This window comes from Myotis yumanensis, unplaced genomic scaffold (assembly GCF_028538775.1).
Source record: "Myotis yumanensis isolate MYYU_CA2020_CCGP unplaced genomic scaffold, mMyoYum1.0.hap1 SCAF_1, whole genome shotgun sequence".
Lineage (NCBI taxonomy): Eukaryota > Metazoa > Chordata > Mammalia > Chiroptera > Vespertilionidae > Myotis > Myotis yumanensis.
This window is the reverse complement of record NW_027223752.1, coordinates 9,675,917-9,696,389: the sequence shown is the minus strand read 5'-3', so window position 1 is coordinate 9,696,389 and position 20,473 is coordinate 9,675,917. Positions and strand designations below refer to the sequence as shown.

Here is a 20,473-nt window from a genome sequence, read left to right as displayed (position 1 = left end):
CAAGGAAGGAGACAAGGGGATCCCCCAAAAGTGGGTGGTCAGTGTCATCTGTGGCCCCGCTCTGTTTGCTCTGAGGGAGAAAGACTCCCCTGGACCACCTCTATGAGTCTGTGTGCTTGGATTGCCTCTGGTCCCTTGTTCAGAGTTTCTTTGCAAAACCCTGAAACTGTCAGCTCAGACTAGTTATGCCGCAATAACAGGTATGTATACACAGAGAGTAGCATGAGTTCTATTTTTCTCTCATGTTACATGTCAGCTGAGGCTCTTTATAAAAAATTTTCATTCTGCAATTGGGGCTGAAAGAGCAGCCCAGGCATGTGCCCTGACTGGGAATCAAACCTTGACCTCCTGGTTCATAGGTCAATGCTCAACTACTGAGCCACACTGGCCGGGCAGGGGCACCTTTTAAACCAAGGAGGGGGAAATTCTAGCTGAATCCTCCTGCAGCAGAGATCTGTATGTATGGGCTGGTCAAGCATGTCCCCCAGAATGACTTTGAAGTCCACACGGGAACATAGCATTGGTGCTCTTGGGTTTGACCCCTTCACCAGCTGACCCATTATCCTAGAGTGATATTTACACCTGCATTTGCACTAAAATGTGTTAAGTCCAAAAAAAAAAAAAAAGGTCAGGAACATTTATTAAAGTCAGGTTGGAATGGAGAAGCAGCTCTTGCTGTGTCAGCAGGGGCGGGATTGCCTCGCGGTGGGTTTGGCGCTCTTGGCAATGCCAGCCTCTTTGGAGAGCATGAGCTTTGGAAAGGCAGGCAGTTCCAGGTCTGTCTCTGTCTTGGTCTCTGTCACCTGACTGCCCGCCTTCCCCCTTGGCCTGGGTCTTAGGGTTAGAAAACCTGGATGTGTGTTCGGTTCTGCTGCTTAACCGAAGCAAGTGGTTTGACTTCAGGGCCTCACTGTCATCCACCACAAATGGGTTAATGATGCCTCCAAAGGAACTGTTATGAGAAACTGATAAGAAATCATGTGAACATATTGAAAACCTGGCAGACATGCAAGAGTGAGCTGCATACTGCGGCATGCGTGCATTTGTGAACATACGTAGCTAGCATCCGTGGAGCCCTGGGCTGGGATAAGACCAGATTCTACTCTTAACAGGCTCACTTGGGTAGCTGAGTAGATTGGGGCAAGAATGGAAGAAACGAGGGAAAGTGCTTTTACAAGTGCTTTGTGGCTCTCTTGGGTCCCTGTGTGGAGGCTCGGCTGGTCCTGGGAGGATTACCCCACATCTAGGACTTGTAAGGAGATGTTTCTAGGGGACTTAGCTTTGGGTTGGTTTATTTTTCCCAAAAGGAGAAGCCAATTGTTACCTCCCAGATTAATTTTGCTCGGGGAGTTTCCAGGCAGCTTCCCCAGGTTGAAGAGTGAGAAGCTTTAGGGTCAGTGTGAGCTTTGCAAAGCCAGGGGTAAGTGCCCATGAATTGGGTTCTAATCTGGTGCCCGCGGTAGCTTGCTACATGACTTTAAGCAAGTCACTCAGTGTCTCTGGGCATCCCGACCTCACCCAGCAAGAGGTGGATACAAAATGCCCTGGAAATGCAAAAAGTTAAAGATAAAGAGAATCTTAAAAGCAGCAAGAGAAAAGCAGTTAGCTACCTACAAGGGAGCTCCCATTAGACTATCAGCTGATTTCTCAACAGAAACTTTGCAGGCCAGAAGGGAGTGGCAAGAAATATTCAAAGTGATGAAAAGCAAGAACCTACAACCAAGATTACTCTACCCAGAAAAGCTATCATTTAGAATCAAAGGACATATAAAGAGCTTCACAGACAAGAAAAAACTAAAGGAGTTCATCACTATCAGACCAGTATTTCATAAAATGTTAAAGGGTTTTCTTTAAGAAGAAGGGAGAAAAAAAGGTAAAAAAAAAATATGAACAATAAAATGGCAATAAATACATATCTATCAACAACTGAATCTAAAAAAAAACCAGAATAAATGAACAAGCAGAACAGAAACAGACTCATAGATACAGAGAACATTTTGATGGTTGCCTGATGGGAAGGGGGGCGGGGGGCGGGGGGGGGGCGGTGAAAATGGTGAAGGGATTAAGAAGTACAAATTGGTGGTTACAGAACAGTCATGGGGATGTAAAGTACAGCACAGGGAACATAGTCAATAATATCCTGAAAACTATGTATGGTGTCAGGTGAGTATGAGATTTACCCCTTAGTGTGTTATGTAATGTCTAATCACTGGGGTGTACACCTGAAACTAATATAATAAAAAATGCCTGGAAGGATAAAGGCCCACACAGAGAAGGTGCTGTTCTTCATTTACTTGACCTCAGGCACCTGGATTGTAAAGCCTCGCCACCGCCAAGCAAAATACAGGATGCTCAGTGCCCAGGGAGCCCACCCGGCCTCCTGGGAAGTCCTGTTATTACGCCTGTCCCATCAACTTCTCCTTTCTGCCCAAACTACTTAAAGAAGCAGTCAGAGGTGAGGCCTTCTGGAAAGTTCTGTAGAAATGGACTGGTATCTTTGCAGCTCTTTGTATCCATCGCTGTCCTTTGTGTCCTTATCTGTCGAGAATCAATGATTAGTCTGTGCTGCTTTGATCAGCAGTCCTGATCCTGTTACATACCTTTTGTTGTACTTGTGGCTGTCTTGGCCTTGGTTTGCACAGTGGAAATTTTTAGGGAACTTGCCAGGCAAAACTTCCCCTGCTGGGATGTTCCTTTCATGTAGTCGTTGTTGCCAGCCCAGGCTGCCCTGAGCAGCCCCCAGGGCAGACCCAGTTCCCCAATAACTAGGCCTTACCCAAGCCATTCTATCCAGCCTTCCCCAGTTATTGGGGACCCACTGTGTACCAGGCACGGGTGGCTTCCATAGAATCTGTCCCTCTGGTCCTCACCACAGCCCTAGGAAGCAGGTGCCAGGACCCCCATTTTAGCTGAGGAAATTGTGCCCAAGGAGGGAACTGGGGTTGAACTGGGGCTGTTAACTCCACTTTCACCTGGGCCAGGTGCTTTCTTAGCTGGTCTTGCATGGCCCTTATGCACGTGGCTGTCCAAGTCAGGGGAGGTGGAGGACGCCAGAGAGGGAGGTAGAGCAGTGATCAAATACACCGAAGAACTCCAGACTTACTCTAGCATCAGAGGCCTAAGCTAAGGTTACACCCCAGGGCTCGATGTGCATTGCAAAGAACCAGAGCTGGACAGAGAGGTGGCAGACAGGGACTGGATGGCTTCAACAGGTGAGGGGAGGTCTCGAGAGTCAGTGAGGTCACCTGAGCTTCAGGTCTCTTAATGATTCTGGCTCTCTTGTCGTTGTTGTTGTCATCAGTATAACAGATGTCCCCCCATCCTCCCCTTTTTCCCACCACCACACAACCCCCGCCCCACCCTGGTCTTCCCCCACTATTGTCTGCGTCCATGGGTTATGCATATATGCATATATGATCTTTGGTGAGTCTCTTCTACTCCCCTCCCCACTGATCTCTGTTATTCTGTTCCATGCATCCATGCCTCTCGACCTATTCCGTTCATCAGTTTATTTGGTTGATTAGATTCCACATTTAAGTGAGATCATGTGATGTTTGTCTTTCTCTAACTGGCTTATTTCGCTTAGCATCGTAGTCTCCAGGTCCTTCCATGCTGTCGAAAAGGGTGATGGTTCTTGCTCTTAAGGACCATCTCAAAGTGGACTTGTCTCTGAGCTGTGGCTTTGGTGGCATCCCGGAGCTGGCTCGTTTCAGCCCGTGAGAGTCCATTGTGCCCCTCTCTCCCCCCGTCAGCCTGGCAGGAGTATTTCCATTATGGAAATTGACAAATGCTGTAAATCGGGGCTTTCTCTCTGGAGAGCCTGTTGCTAACCATGTCCCAGCACCCACTGCTGCTTCCTTGTCTGTACAGTGGACAGTAACGCCCATTTTATGGAACCATTAGGAGGTGACGCATGGGTGAGCGTTTTGCAAACTAAAGCATGATGTGTGTGTAGAGATGATGTAGGTATTCATATGGTATTATAATTTTTACCTGAAAAGGTATATCTTTGGGAAAAGGGGGGCTGTGTCTTTGCAGGAACATGAAATAAATTGGAATCAGGGAGAGGTATGACAGGTGTAGTGTAGGCCCCTAGAGAAATCGTGGGATGACATTTGAGTCCTAGATAGAAACACTATCCTGTGGCAGATAAAAGTGGCTGTACTTTCCCTGACACTCTTCCCACCAGGAGCTGAAGGCTGTGGCCCCTCCCCTTGAATCTGGGTGGCCTGGGACTGCTGTGGCCAATGGAATAAGGTGAAATGATACTATGCCAGGTCTGTGTGCACCTTTTAGGAGAACTGGCAGCCTCTGCTTGGGCTCTGGGAGCCCGAGTTGCCATGTAAGAAGGCCAGTGATGGAGTGACCACCGGGAGAGGCTCCAACACTATAGAGAGAGGGAGGGAGTCCCAAGGGGGCCCGGCTGAGGCTAGTCTTCTGCTGTCCTGCCAAGGCGCCGGGTGAAGGCTCTGGACCCTGTGGACTAGAACAGCCCCCACCTGAATACCACCCAGCGACCGAGTCAGTGCCACGAGGAGCAGAAGAGCCTCCCGGCTGAGCTCCGCGGGGGCTTCTGAGACTCAGGGGCTTCTGAGACTCGGCGCCTGGCGTGTGGGGTGGGTCATCCTGTGCTGTGGCGGCTGTCATGCGCACTGTGGGATATTTAGCAGCATCCCTGGCCTCTGCCCACTAGTGTCACCCTCTCCCCCAGATGTGACAACCTAAAACAGGGGTCCTCAAGCTTTTTAAACAGGGGGCCAGTTCACTGTCCCTCAGACCGTTGGAGGGCCGGACTATAGTTTAAAAAAAAACTATGAACAAATTCCTATGCACACGGCACATACCTTATTTTGAAGTAAAAAAACAAAACGGGAACAAATACAATATTTGTATTTGCATGTGGCCCGCGGGCCGTAGTTTGAGGACCCCTGGCCTAAAATATCTCCACACTCCCAGCTGTGCCCTGGGGGCAAATGTGCTCCTGGGTGAGAGCATCACTCAGTGCTCTGCCGTCCAGTGTGGCAGCCACGCGCCGCACGGGGCTGTGGAACCCTGGCGATGTGGTGAGTCTGAATGGAGGTGTGCTGTTAGTGTAAAAAACACCAGATTTGAACACTGAGTGTGAGAAAAGGAACATAAAGCGCCTCATTATGTTTATGGTTCGTTGAAGTGATAATATTTTGGATATCTCGGGTTAAATAGAATATATGATGGAGATTAATGTCACCTATTTTCTGTTTACTGTTTCTGATGTGACTGTGAGAACACTGAACGTTGCACGTGGAGCCCTCGTCGTATTTCCACTGGGCGGCAGGGCCTAGAGAACGGCAGCCTGTGTGCTGGGTGCAAGCATGGACCGCGGAGTCAGGCTTGCTCACAGTCACGTCCTGGCATCATTGCTCCCCAGCTCTGTGACGGATAGAAAGCCACTTAACCTGCCTGTCTCACAGCTCATAAGTGGCGGTTACTTGCTTCTAGACCTCAGATCGAAGTTCCCAGACCCTGGGGTGGGACAAACTTTGTAAGATCCTGACATTGAAGATGGGTTGTTTTCTAGGTTATTATGGAACCCAATTCTGGGTTTTTCTTTTTTTAATATATTTTTATTGATTTCAGAGAGCAAGGGAGAGGAAGAGAGAGATAGAAACATCCATGATAAGAGAATCATTGATTGGCTGCCTCCTACACGCCCCACACGGGGGATCGAGCCCGCAACCCTGGGCATGTGCCCTGACCGGGAATCGAACCGTGATCTCCTGGTTCCGAGGTGGATGCTCAACCATGGAGCCATGCAGGCTCGATGGGTCCTCCTCGGGCACTCAGAGCTGTTCTCACCATCAGGAGGTGCCCTGGGCCACCTCCCTTTCCTGTTTCTGCTCCGGAGAGAGCAAAGTGCTTCTTCATGCCAGTACAGGCAAAGGCACCTCCTCGCCCTGCAGTGTGAGCGGAGGGACTGGCTGTCAGTTCCCTGTGGGTAGTTCAGTGCCCCCATAGGACTGGCCTGGCCGGTGGGGATGAATGGCAGGCCCCTGCTCGGCGTCTCCTCCTCTGCCCTCCCCAGGTTCTTCCCCCAACACCTTCCTGTCTCCTTGCGCTTTGTTTAGTCTCTCCTGACACTTGGCAATTCACACATCTGTCTAATACCTCCCCTTCTGTTTGGCATCGGAACCTATAAATAGTTCCCAGGCAGAGTCCTGTCTGCTTGTGGCAGTTTATTCTGTCCTGTTCCTGGACTCAGTCCTCATCTCTGCATCGCTAAATATGGAAGCGGGGAGAGAGGGAGAGGGAGAGGGAGAGGGAGAGGGAGAGGGAGAGGGAGAGAGAGAGAGAGAGAGAGAGAGAGAGAGAGAGAGAGAGGGAGGCTTTCATGACAGCTGGGACAGGGTGGTGGCAGCTGCTGCAGATGTGACTGCCAACCTGGGGTCAGACCGGTGCTTGCGACAGCACCGAGGCCGTGAGGCATGTGGTGTGTCCAGGCAGGTCCTGGGACGGTGGGAAGAAGGCAGGCCTGGCCCCTGCTCTCTGAGAGCTTCATTCAGGGCCAGCGGTGGGCCTGTGAGCGCATTGGGATGGGGTGAGTCATGCTCTCTGGTGGGGTGAGCCCAGCGCCGGGGCCTGAGAGAGGGTCCGGGAGTTCTGCCCGGGAGGGCTTCTCCGAGGGGAGCACGGGGCCTGCCCAGTGACGGGGGAGATGTGTGGGAAGATGGGAGGCGTCTCTTTTAGCCAAACAGTGAGGCAGGGACAGGATGAGAGCAACCCAGGGTGAGGCACGGGGACTCCCTCCCTTCATCCCACACCTCCTCTCCTGTTCAAAGGCCACCCCCCGGCCATGACTGTGGGTCTAGGGCCAGTTACTTAACCTCTCTGAGCCTCCATTTCCTTGCCTGTAATTGAGGATAATGGATGATTGGAAATATAGAGACTGGTACACAGTGGACATGATAAATGGCAGATGATATTATGATTACTATTAGTGTTGTTATTAAAGCTTGACAGCAGTAACCCACCACCGTTCATCACGAGGCTCAGAGCCCATGCTGGGGAGCTGGGAGGAGGGGAATGCAGCAGTCGGAATCTAGATTCCAGAGAGACCAGGGTCAAACTCTGGGAAGCGCCCAGACTCACACTCTCTCACCGCACAATGACACACCTTCTCTGCGCCTCAGTTTCCCCATCTGTGCAGTGGGGGAGGCTGGACCACAGGGGTCTCTCGGGCCCTTTGGTTCTGCTTTCGGTGGTTCCCCGTCCACCGGGAGGGGCATTTGGTGTGGGTGGGTCTCCAGTCTGAGCAAACTCGGAGTGTGGCGCGGAACTCAGTAAAAAGCCATTGCTGCCTTCTTCATCCTGAGATTTTTAAGATGCAATCAAGAGGCAACTGCGCTTCATGCCAACCACGGCCGGCAAGATGGCCATGACTCATGCCCAGGGCTGCCGTGGACGGCTGCGCGGCCATGCTGCCCAGAGAGCCTGGGAGGGGAGCTGAGTGTGGGGGTGACACCCAGCTGGGGTTCCACTTGTCAGGTTGTGCGTTTCCGTGCCGGGCAGCCGTCCTCTGGACCAGAGGCACCCCTCTGCTCCTTGGCCAAACCTGCAACAGGGCGCTGGCAGCACTAGAAGCGGCTCCCTGCTTGGACCCCTGGCCAGGGCGGCCAGGTCCTCCCTGTGCCTTTCCCACCTGCACAGGAGGTCCTGCAGCTGGTCCCGCCCCGCGGCCTGTGGTTGGGGGAGGAGACGGGCAGGGGGCGGGACTTCAGGGCTGGAGGGGGGCGGGCCTTTACAGAATTAGGCTCCGCAGGCTGGTAGCACAGTGAGGGCTGCAGGGCCAGCCAGGGAGGCAGGGGCCCAGGTGCCCACCTGGCCAGTCCGTCAGTGACAGCCCGGGAGAGAGAGGGGGCTGATCCCAGCACATTTCCAAGTCGGCGTTCTCTCCCCGCTCCCTGAACCCTAACTCGCCCCCTGCCCTTTACTCCCCCCCCACCACCCACCTCCCCCACCCCCCCACCCCCCACCCCCCGCCCCCAGCCCTTCCAGACCTCGGTTATCTTTTCACTCGGAGCCTCTGAGCAAGGAGGTGGAGGGTCCGGAGGCCTCGGTCACCCTTATCCTCACCTGCAGGCAGAGGAAGCAGGTGGCAGAGTCCAGGTCTTTGATCTCAGGGCATGTGATGGGCGGAGCCGGCAGCCGCCCCTGGTCAGTCCTGTCCAGGCTTGGGCTTTGCCCGGAGCAGGAACAAGTCCGTGGGCCGGTCCTTGTGTGGCTGCCCAGAGAACACAGGAGACCTGCTGCCCGGCGTGGGGCCCGTGGGTTTCTCGTGTCTCCTGGCACGGTCTGCCGTGGGTGGGAACCAGCGATGGCCGAAGCCCGAGTCTAGCGGCACCTCCTTCAGGCCCCTGGGTGGGGCAGCGGCACTGCAGCAGCATCGCCAAGCAGGTGGGAGCCAGAGGGGGGGGGGGGGGCGGGAGGGAGGGCGGGGATGTCCTGGAACTATGGGGTCCCGGGGTCGGGCTCCGGAGAGACTGCTGGTCTCCCCACTTTACTCCTGGGAACAGGGGAAGTAGTTTTCATCTGTTACAGAACGTGGGGCCTTTGGCGAGGCCTGATGGTAGTAGAGACAGTCCTCCTTCCGTCCCAGCCACAGACTGTCCAGGTGTAGTTCCCATGGCAACTGTGGTGTTGCCGGACAGCAGTGGGTCCTGCGCAGAAAAAGGCCACTGTCACCTTCCAAGCCGGTCGGGCCCTGCCTGTCTCCGGTCTGCAGGTGCCCCTCCTCCTGCTCCCAGCTGGGAACCACTCCCTGGCCTCCAGTCTGCGCTCCTGGCATCTCCTGGCAGGGACTCAGCTTGGTCAGCTAGTACCCCTTGTACAGAGGCAGATCGGAATCCAGTAGGCTCAGTCTTCCAGCCCATTCTGGGTGCCAGGTTTCAGGGGGGCGGGCTCGGCGGTGTCACATAAGGCTTTGGCTCAGGGCCACTTCCGGGGCCCACCAAATCCCCACCCCACCCACCCCCCGCCAGCCAGGCGTGATGGCCTTTTCTCTCCAAAGGTGAGCCCTCTGACTGCCCACATGGGGTCCTTCCTGGGACCCTCTGCAGACATGGTCCTCCTGGGGCAGTTCTCACCCACCCAGGGCTCACTCCGTAAATGGGCACCTTGAGGCCTCGTTACATGCCAGGTTTCCTCTTAGATGAAATCAACTCATGCCTCTCCCACCCCCACCAAGCACATTTTCAATCATGAAAAGAGTGTGAGCAGGCCCAGCCGGCGTGGCTCAGTGGTTGAGCATCGACCTATGAGGTCACGGTTGGATTCCCGGTCAGGGCACATGCCCAGGTTGCAGGCTCAATCCCCAGTAGGGGGCGTACAAGAGGCAGCCAATCAATGATTCTCTCTCATCATTGATGTTTCTATCTCTCTCTCCCTCTCCCTTCCTCTCTGAAATCAATAAAAATATATTTTTTAAAAAGCAAGTGAGCCAGCTGTTTGAATCTCCGGCCCTCAGGAAGGCGTTCAGACAGTCCCGCGGCCAGGCTGTTGGCAAGGTCCCTGTCACCCTTCAAACTGCGAGGCTTCCTCTCACTTTCTGCGTCCATTTCCCCTTTCTTTCTACAGACCATGAAAACGATAAATATTTGTCAGTGAGTGATAACACAATGAAAATGTTTTAGCTAAAGAGTAACTCTGACCCAGCCCTTCCAAAGGGGGCTCAAAACTGGAGATTTATGAAGAACTGCCGTGTTTCATCTCTGGGGTTAACAAGGCCGTCTGCTAACAGGAACGACTGGGCTTATGTTTCTCAGACAGCGTTCACGTGGCCATCTTAGTGACCCCTGGCAAGGTGTAGCCTCATTCCACGTTTTTGTGTACGGATCTGTTCCTCCTCGAAGCCGAGGGTCAGGCTCGGGTGAAGAAACATTCGTCCTTCATTTCAGCGAAGGCAGGGCTGACCCATTCTCTGCTCAGCGTGAACGTGATGTGGAAAGGTTTTCATTTGTCACATTCACTCGCCTCAGTCCCTGGGAGTTTGGGGTCATTAAAACCAGGCCTGTCTCCAGTTTACCTTTGCACCATCCATGAAGAAAGTGCTGTTAAGGGAATTAACAGTGTCAAGATTGCAGAGGGACTTTGGCCTAGATTATGGTAATAACTGGCTACAGGCCCATTAAGCAGTAATTATAACAATAGATGCTGCCAGCTACAAATAAGAGGTGACTGTTAATTATAACAGGTTGGAGATACCCCTGTCAATCAGTTATACAACACCAGGTGAGTGCTTACTATTTTGCAAACAAACTTGGACAGCATTTATTTTTTCATCCTTTTTTTTTTTTTTAATCCTCACCTAAGGATGTGCTTTTATTGATTTGAGAGAGAGAGAGAAACTTCAATGTAAGAAACATCAATCAGCCCTAGCCGGTTTGGTTCAATGGATAGAGTGTTGACCTGTGAACTAAAGGGTCCTGGGTTCAATTCCGGTCAAGGGCACAGTACCTTGGTTGCAAGCTTGATCCCTTGCCCTAGTCAGGGCGCATGCAGGCAGCAACCAATTCATTTGTCTCTGTCACATCGATGTTTCTCTCTGTCTCTCCCCCTCCCTTCCACTCTCTCTAAAAATCAATGGGAAAATATCCTCGGTTGAGGATTAGAAAAAAAAGAAAGAAACATTGATTGGTTGCCTCCCATATGTGCCCCAGCCGGGGATTGAACCCACAACCTAGGTATGTGCCCTGACTGGGAATCGAACCTGCAGCCTTTGGGTGTATGGAATGACACTCTAACCGACCCAACCACCCAGCCAGGGCCATTTTTTTCTTTTCATTCTTAAAAATAGATGTTTGAAAGACCTTATGAAAAGTATGAAAAGGCAAATTACAGACTGGGAGAAAATAATATTTGCAAATCACACAACTGACAAAGGCCTTGTCTTAGAAAAAACTCTCCAAACTCAACATTAAAGACAAGTAACCCAATTTAAAGTGGGGAAAGGATCTGAATAAACTTATCTCCAGAGACTATACACAAATGGCCTGTTAGCACATGCAAAGACATTCAACATCACTAATAATTAGGCAAATGCGAAGCAAAACCACCGAGAGCTATCACCTCCCGCCCACAGGGGAGGCTGCGCTAGAAAAGACAAGTGTTGACAAGGATGTGGAGAAATTGGAACCCTCAGACATTGCTGGTGGAAACAAAGTGAAGTAGTAACTTTGAAAACAGTTTAGTAATTGGTAGGGGTTTTTTTTTGGGGGGGGGGGTTGCAAATTTAATTATTTTTTATTTTCAATTACAGTTTACATGCATCATTATATTAGTTTCAGGTGTACACCCCAGTGACCAGACATTGCATAACTTACTAAGCGATCACCCCAATAAATCCCACACCCATCCAGCACCACACCTGGTTATTAGAATATTATTGACTGTGTTCCCCATGCTGTGCTGTACACCCCACGACAGTTCTGTAACAACCAATTTGTACTCCTTTTTTTTTTTTTTAAATATATTTTATTGATTTTTTACAGAGAGGAAGAGAGAGGGATAGAGAGCTAGAAACATCGATGAAAGAGGAACATCGATCAGCTGCCTCCTGCACATCCCCCCCTGGGGATGTGCCCGCAACCCAGGCACATGCCCTTGACCGGAATCGAACCCGGGACCCTTCAGTCTGCAGGCCGACGCTCTATCCACTGAGCCAAACCGGCTTCGGCCCAATTTGTACTTCTTAATCCCTTCACCTTTTTTGCATTTCTCCCCAACGACCCTCCCATCCACCAACCAACAGAAAGTTCTCTGTACCTATGCGTTTGTTCCTGTTCTCCTTGTTCATTTTGTTTTTTAAATTCAATTGTTGATAGATATGTATTTATTGGCATTTTATTGTTCATATTTTTTATCTTCTTCTTCTTAAAGAAGACTCTGTAACATTTCATGTAATACTGGATTGGCAGTGATGAACTCCTGTAGCTTTTTTTTTTCTTTGGTCTATTTTGGAAGCTCTATATGTCCATCAATTCTAAATGAGAGCTTCACAAGATAGAGTCATCTTGGTTGTAGGTCCTTGCTTTTCACCATTTTTGAATATTACTTGCCACTCCCTTCTGGCCTGCAAAGATTCTTTTGAGAAATCAGCTGACAGTCCTATGGCCACTCCCTTGTAGGTAATGAACTACTTTCCTCTTGCTGCTTTTAAGGTCTATCTTTGTCTTTAACCTTTTACATCTTAATTGTGTTGTGTTTTGGGGTGGGCCTCTTTGGGTTCATCTTCTTTGGGACTCTTTGAGCTTCCTGGACTTATATGTCTGTTTCCTTCACCAAGTTAGGGAAGTTTTTCGTTATCATTTTTGCAAATAGGTTTTCAATGTCTTGCTCTCTCTCTCCTCCTTCCAGCACTCTCATGATGTGAATGTTGGTTCACTTGAAGTTGTCCCAGAGGCTCCTTACACTATCCTCCCCCCTCTTTTTTTGGGGGGGGGAGGGTGTTCTGTTTGGGTGTTTTTGCTTCCACATATTCCAAATTGATTATTTGATTCTCGGCTTCACCTACTCTACTGCTGATTACCTGTAAATTATTCTTTATTTCAGTTAGTGTAGCCTTCATTTCCAACTGGTTCTTTTCCATTTTTATGCTGTTGAGGTCCTCCAGTTTGGTCGTTCTTAAACATGTAGTTGCCAGATGATCCAGCAATGCCACTCCTAATATATATCCAAGAGAAATGAAAACATATGTCCACATAAAAACTTGTATACAGATTTCATCCACTTTTTGACTACTTGTCAAAAAGTGGATTCAACTGTATACTAGGTTAAATGCTTTCCATTAATTTGCCTCAACAACAACCTATGATGAAAATACTATTGTTGTCACCATTTAAAGATGAGAAAATCAAAGCACAAAAAGATAAATAAAATGACTAAGCCGAGGGCACACACATCCAGGGTCTCCTTTTGGGACGGTGAACATGTTCCACAATTGATTATGGTGATGGTTGCACAACTCTGTGAATATGGTAAGACCATTGATTATTGATTGTGCACTTTAAATTGGTGAATTGTATGGTATGTGAATATCTTAATGTAGTGATTTAAAAAAAAACCTCAACATTAAAAAAGTACCCAATTAGAAAATTGGCAAACGATATATATAGACACTTCACCAGAGGGTAGATATACAGATAACAAATAACCACATGAAAAGAAGGTCAACATCTTTGTTTCCAAAAATCCAAATCAGAGAAATGCAAATCAAAACCATCTTGAGATGTCACTCTACACCGACTGGAATGGCTACAATAAAGAACAGCGGCAACGAATCGGCAGGCACGGGAGACGCTGGACCCTGCGTGCATTGCTGGCCACTCACGAGAGCAGTCTGGCGGTTCCTTGGACGGACTTACCGTATGACCCAGCAATAGCACTCCTGGGCATAGATCCCAGAGAAAGGAAAGTCTATTTTCTTTTTAAATATATTTTTTATTACTGACAGTATTACAGATGTCGCCCAGAAAGCATATTTTCATGCAGACACTTGTACACAAATGTCCATAGTAGCTCTGTGCATAATAACTCAAAACTGGAAACTCCCCAGATGTCCTTCAGCGGGTGACTAGTCAAGCAAAGAATGCTCCATCCAAACCATGGGCGCTGACTCAGCACTAAAGAGGAGCGGGCGATTGGTTCAGCCAGCGACCTGGAGGACCCTCGAGGAAATCATGCTGAGTGAAGAAAGCCAGTGTCAAGGCTGGATACTGTGTGACTCCACTTATAAGACATTCGTGAAATAACATCACCATAGAGATGGAGAACAGATTGGTGGTTGCCAGGGGTCCGGGGTAAGCGGAGAGTGGCTGTGGCTCTAAGCGGGGAGCACAGGGAGCCTTGCAATGATGGTGCAGTGACATATCTTGGTTGTGGTGGTGATTTCAGACAGCTACACACGGGATGCAATTCATAGCATGGTACCAGCATGCACACGCACACGCATACACACGTACACACACATGCACCCCTGTAAAATTGGGTGAAGGGTGCCCAGGACCTCCCTGTACATCTCTGCAACTTCTTATGACTCTTCTAAGTATTTTCAAATAAAGCACTTTGTAAATAAATAAGTAAATAAGCATTGGAGAGCCGGCACCATGCTCAGCACCATGCCTGGGTCTGGGCAACCGTGAAGATCAGAAGATACACACGCAGCTCCTGTCCTTGGCAGTTCATTTGGACGATTGAGTGATTAAATGGAACTTCCCCCCCCCCCCTTTTTTTAAAGATCTACTAGCTTTCCATTCTTTGTGGATATCTCTCTTTTTCTAAATATATTTTTATTGATTTCCGAGAGAAAGGGAGAGGGAGAGAGAGATAAAACATCAATGATGAGAGAGAATCATCGATCGGCTGCCTCCTGCATGCCCCCCATTGGGGACCGAGCCCACAACCCAGGCATGTGCCCTGACCAGGAATTGAACCATGACCTCCTGGTTCATAGGTCGACACTCAGCCACTGAGCCACGCCAGTCAGGCTGTGCATATCTCATTTTGACACTGGGGTTGTGAATGCTGGGAGCCATTCCGGCGTGTGTGTGTGGGCCTGGCATCTGCACCCTGTCCCCACTCAGCCTTGACGGGGAGTCATAGGTGAAAGCTTTCCTTTTCTCTAAGTGGAGGCAAAGTTCTGTTGTTGTCGCCTGTGGTCATATCGGGAAATGCTGGATGCTGCTGGCTGGTACCCATTCTCTCCTCACCCTTTGAAAGAGAAATAGCCAGAGAGGGTCTGGCGTGTTCCCACCAGGGTTTCCGCTGAGGGACCCTGGGGCTGCACACAGTGGAGGGGTTGCTGCCCGTGCTTTTCAAAGGTGGCCGCTGGCACTGGCATCTGTATTGGGAGGAGCCGCTGGCCGGGTCCCTGCGTGAGCTGCTGCCCAGGGCAGAGTGGGTGCTGGACTCGCCCACGGCTCTTTAGAAGCTGGCTGGGGGGCAGGAGCATGTGTTAGGGGTACACAGTGGGTGGATGGGCCTGTCAGCTGTGCCCTGCAGGGCTGTGAGCGGTCCTATAGCAGCAGGAGCTGAGAGGACGCCGGAAGCCAGTCGGCTCTAGAGACACGTTTACAGAGAACAGTAGGAAATTAGAGAACCAGGTAGAGAGTCCTGGCAGTTTCTCTGCTTACAGAACTCATAGATGCTCATTATAAAAATCCTAGAAAATCTTACTGCGGGCAGTGAAATTGTCCACTCGGCGAGCGTTTTTCTTGGTTTAATAATGGCTTTATTGAGACGTATTCCTGTCATGCATCCTGTACCATAAGTTTACCCATTTCAGGCAACTCTGCTGGAAGCTGAGGGAGGCTCACCCTGGGACCCAGCCTGGCCCTGGCGTGCAGGGGCTCCCGGGGGCCTCGGGGTGAGGGGAAGCAGTTCCCACCGTCAGGACCGGGCAGACGTGGGCAGCTGGCTGGGGCTGGGGCTGGAGCTGGGGCAGAAGAGGTCACCAGAAACAAACGAGCGCCTTGACCCTTGCGTGTGATTTTGAAACTCGACAGCGTTAACAGTAGGAAGGCGACTGGTGCTATGTCGAGAACTGTGCTCTGTCCTCCGCTACAAAAGTGAATGCGCCCTGTCCCTGCCCTCGAGGACCTGGCCAGCACGCAGACGGTCGGGAAGACGTCTGAAAGAAGTGCGGCTTTATGTACAGTGCCAGCAGGCAAAGGTTTCATCTGTGTCGGCCAAGGTCAGACCAGGTCCCCACAGCGAAGGAAAGCTTCTCATTGTTGAGCACGTCCCGCGTAGGAGGCGGGGCTTTCTGCGTGGGTCACCACCACCCCCTGCTGTGAGGGGCTCCTGCTTCATGTTCTCCTTTTACAGGTGAAATGGTCTCTAGCTCTTGTGGCTGCAGGTCTTTGGGCACCGGGTGCTGCAGCGAGTAGGCGCTGTACCCAATGCCAGCACCAGATGGCGCCGTGGGCCGCCCCGCCGCTATCACTTCACAGAGGGTGCAGGCTCCATGGAGTGTTTCTCAGACTCCAGTCATTTGTAGGCGTCTTCAGAGCACCTCCCATGCTATCACCTACTGCATGTCTTTCTTTAAACTCCCTTTTAACCTTCTTATGTCTGTCCTAATGGGAAACCATGACCTCTCTGCCATAAATAGATGATGAATGCAAACGTTTTTTAAAAAGCATGTTAACTGTTTAGAACATGGAAAGAAGGCGAATATAAAGCTGAAGCTATTAGAACAGCCCGTGTTGGTCCATGTGTCACCCAGAACCACCTCGCAGACCACCAGTGCAAGGAACGCTGTCCTAGGCTATGAAAACGGGCCGCCGGCCAGTGTCACCTGGATGCACGGGGGGTTCAGGGTCGGAGGGTGGAAGAACTGAGGTGCTGGGAAGGGAAGGGATGTACCCAGAGTCACCCTGTTGGTCCTAGGGTCAGAGCCCGGCCTGGGACCGGGACCTGCCTTCCCTCCATCACACAGCTGCTAGAAGGCCCTCAGGAAATTGGAACTGAGGGGTGATGCACACATGTTTCTCGGCCCTTCTGATGCCCTAGAAAGTGCAGTGGGGGGTCCCCAGCACAGGGAGCCCCTCTGTTGGGCAAATGAGTCCTGAGTGAGAGTCAGGAGTCGTGGGTGTGGAGGGCGCTAAGAGCGCTGGGGAGCATCCACTCAGCGTCCCTGGGCCCTTGCCTGCCGTCCAGAGCAGGGTGTGGCATTGTGCCACATCCTCTGGTCACTGCACCCGCAGCTTCGGGCACTGGTGCCACATCCTGGCACCCAGTCTCTCCAAGGAGCCACACCCACCCTGGGGTGGGATCTTGGGCAAATGCCTTGGTCCCTCTCCCTTGTCAGAGCTGGAAAAACGTCAGGGTCAGCCTCACCCTTGGGTTGCCATGCAGGCACGTCAAGTGAGGTCCTACCAGGTCCTCTTGGGTGGAGGGCCAGTGGCCCCAGGTCAGCACCCTGGACCGATGAACCTCCCGGAGGCCAACACAGACCTGGACGGCTTTCTCCCGCTGTCCCCTCCGCCCTCAGAGTTGCCAGGTTGAGGTGACCCTGATCAGTTAAACGTTTCACTCTGCTTTCATTCTGGAGGCTTCTGTGTTATTGTGCCCAAAAAGGTGTGTATTCGTTCAGGTAATCACCACCCCAAATCTCAGTGGATTAACACCATAGAACAGTGATTTTCAACCAGTGTGCTGCAAGAATTTTTAAGACATGCAATACCTGACTGTTTAGTCAGGGGCACCGGTTTCTTCCCCCCCCCCCCCCCCCCAGATTGACAAATCAAAAAATGACAACAGCCAATACAACAATAGCCGTCTGATGTGAAGGAATCCATCGCATACCTTTTGTTGGTCAGATAGGCAAAAAAATAAATACTTTCGGTGTGCTGCAGAATTTCTGTAATTAGTCTGTGTGCCCTGAAGTGAGAAAGGTTGAACATCGCCGCCACAGAAGTTCATATCTCACTCCCCTCTGGTCCCGAGGGTAGCTGATGAACATGTGGCCGCAGCAGGCCAGGCCCTGCAATAATGAACTCGATAGACACCTCCCCCCGCCCCCAGGGACCCTCCCTCCCTCTGACCGGGACACTCATCCGGGCCTCTGTCATCTCTCCTCAGTATTGTACCTGGAAGGCTCGGTTCTTGTGTTTGAGGACATCTTCAGACTGATCGCGTTCTACTGTGTCAGTAGGTGAGTACCCCTGGCCCCACAGGAGGGCGTCTGGTGGCAACAGATGGCCATACAACACTGGGTGAGGGCGGGGAGTCCCAGGGAAGCCCCCGAGGGAAGGGTGCAGCCCACAGGATGCAGAGGAGGGGGACAGTCCCGGGCTTTGCCCTGGTAACCCTGGAGGGTGGTGCTTCCTTAGATCTGCCAGTAAGGACCCCCCCTCACCACCACCTGCTCCCCGGCTCACTGCCTGTCACCTTAGCATCCCTTGTTCCGGCCTCCAGGGCAGCTGGGGGTCCTGGGTGGACCTGGTGCACCCCATTAGGCTTAGAAGAAGAACTTCCTGTAGGGGCGGCAGGAAGGGCTGGTACCCTCCTCGGGAGGGAGCTTGTGATTGCTGAGCAGCTGCAGGGTGGAGCGGGTGTCTGGTAACCACCCTCAGAGCTGCTCTATTTATTCAGAACTGGTTGCAGGTCAAAAGGAATTTAAAAATACATTTGGGCCCTGACCGGTTTGGCTCAGTGGATAGAGCATCAGCCTGCGGACTGAAGGGTCCCAGGTTCGATTCCGGTCAAGGGCATGTACCGTGGTTGTGGGCACATCCCCAGTGGGAGGTGTGCGGGAGGCAGCTGATCGGTGTTTCTCTCTCATCAATGTTTCTAACTCTCTATCCCTTTCCTTTCCTCTCTGTGAAAAATTAATAAAATATATTTTAAAATACATTTGGGTGTCAGAAGCCGCTGGCTTAAGCTACCGTGTCTTGGCTAAAACTGGCTAGAGGCTGGGTAGGATGTCTCGGGATCCGGAGCTCCAGGCCCACTTCTCCCTCCTTCAAAGACACCATCCTTGCTGGTGGAAACCGCACCCAGCCCAGAACACCACCTGCCACCTGCCACCTGCCACCTGCCAGGACCCTCCGGGCCCCGATGGGCAGAAACGCTGGTGCTGGTACTGACGGCTGCTAAGAGCTGCTGCCTGCCGAGCACTTTCCTGGTGCCCAGCACTGAGCTCTGACAACCGATATCCTTGTCAATCTTGCAAACAATACACGAGGCCGTGCTCTTGTTATTCCCATTTTATAGATGAGAAAACTAAGACTGAGAGAAGTAGCTTGCTCCAGGTCACACAGCTGTTAAATGGCAGAGTGGAGATGCAAAATAGATAAAGTGCCCTGGCGGGGGCGCTCAGTGGTTAGAGCATTGGTCCACGCACCGATTCCCAGTCATGGGCATGTACTGGGTTGCAAGTTTGATCCCCAGCCCTCCAGTCTGGCATGTGTGGGAGGCAACCAATAGATATCTCTTTCATATCGATGTTTCTCTCTCTCTCTCTTCCTCTCTCTCTCTCTCTCTCTGTCTCTGTCTCTCTCTCCCCCACCTTCCCTCCCTTCTACTCTCTCTAAAAATCAATGGAAAAAATATCCTTGGCTGAGGATTAACAACAACAAAAATCTGTATATATAAAAGCCTAAGATGCAAAGTGTCTCCTCTGGAGTTCCACCAGCCGGGAGTTCGATCACTCGCTATGACTGTGCTGACCACCGTGGGGCAGTGCGGAACGAAGGAAGGCCCCGGCCGGCAGCTGGCAGCCGCTAGGGACCCCACTGGTGCATGAATTTCATGTGCTGGGCCTCTAGTAATTAGATAAAACCCCAAGGTCTGCTACGCACATCCTGCAATGATTCCGATGACCTAGCGCCGTGGTCGGCAAACTGCAGCTCTTTGGCCCCTTGAGTGTGGCCACGAAGTTAGAATCGCACTATACATGCACGCTCGCACGTGGTATTTTATGGAAGAGCCACACTCAAGGGGCCGCAGTTTGCCGACCACTGACCTAGCGTGTCCCTCCAGGCCCACAAGACAAAGCCTCAGAGGCCCTGCCCTTGTGAACGATGACGTGTCAGTCTCTGCGGGAGACAGGCCTTTCCTGTGATGAGACGTTCTCACCTTAGTGGAAGGCTTGGCACATTCCAGGTGCTTTGATGAATGAATGAAAGAATGAATGATGGCAGTCGCAGAGCCCAGCACTTGAGCTGGTTACTTCATCTCTCTGAGTCTCAACTCCGTGTGGGAATAATGCTCATGAGAGAGATGCTGGAGGGGGAATGGGATAGAGACAGCACGCTGCCCGACACCCAGTAGGTGCTCTGGTTCTGTTTTCAGGGACTGTTGGATGGGGGAACCCGAGGGCTGGGGCAGCCCCTAGAGGGAGGGGGTGGAAGCAGAGGCTATGGGGGAGATGCCAGGGCTCTATCCTGAGCAGCAGGAGGTGAACACACTTGACCGCATCTGAAGCAGTTACTACGCGGCAGGTCTCGGCTGAGCCCTAGCAAGCATGTCAAACTCACAGCCGGCCACCAGGGCATGCGGCCCGCCAGCTGCGAGTTTGACATCCTTGCTACAGGGTCCATGAGGTCTGGTCCTCTGCACACCCTGGGCAGGAGTCTGTAGCCACGTGAAGAGGGTGCAGTGAACCAAAATGAGGAAGGAAGGGAGGAGCCCCTGGGCCTGCCCTCTCGAGGAGGTGTCCAGGCACCAAGGGTTGTGACTAAGCTGCCATCTTCCTGCCACCTGGAGGAAGAGGCCGGCAGGGCCTCTCGGCCTTTGAAGAAAGAGCTGTTATCACTGCCTGGAGCTGGGGCCCCTGCCCCCTCAGCCAGGAGCCACCTGGTGAGCAGGGCGAGGCCCTGAGAGGTGTCCATGGCCTGCGCTCCCAGGAGGAGGAGGAAACACAGGCGCAGCCTCCGGTCCCGGTCGGGGCCGTGCGGTCCCTATGCCCCAGCTCGTTGGATTCACAAAACGGCCCCGT

The 20,473-nt window shown here is 51.8% G+C and overlaps 1 protein-coding gene across 1 annotated transcript in view; it reads left to right on the top strand.

The window, feature by feature from the left end:
- LOC139009364 (ras and Rab interactor 3-like) overlaps positions 1–20,473 on the top strand; it is a 109,765-nt gene that overhangs the window by 48,169 nt on the left and 41,123 nt on the right. The window contains 1 exon segment of the mRNA XM_070413633.1: positions 17,614–17,686. Within this exon segment, the coding sequence (XP_070269734.1) occupies positions 17,614–17,686 (73 nt within the window).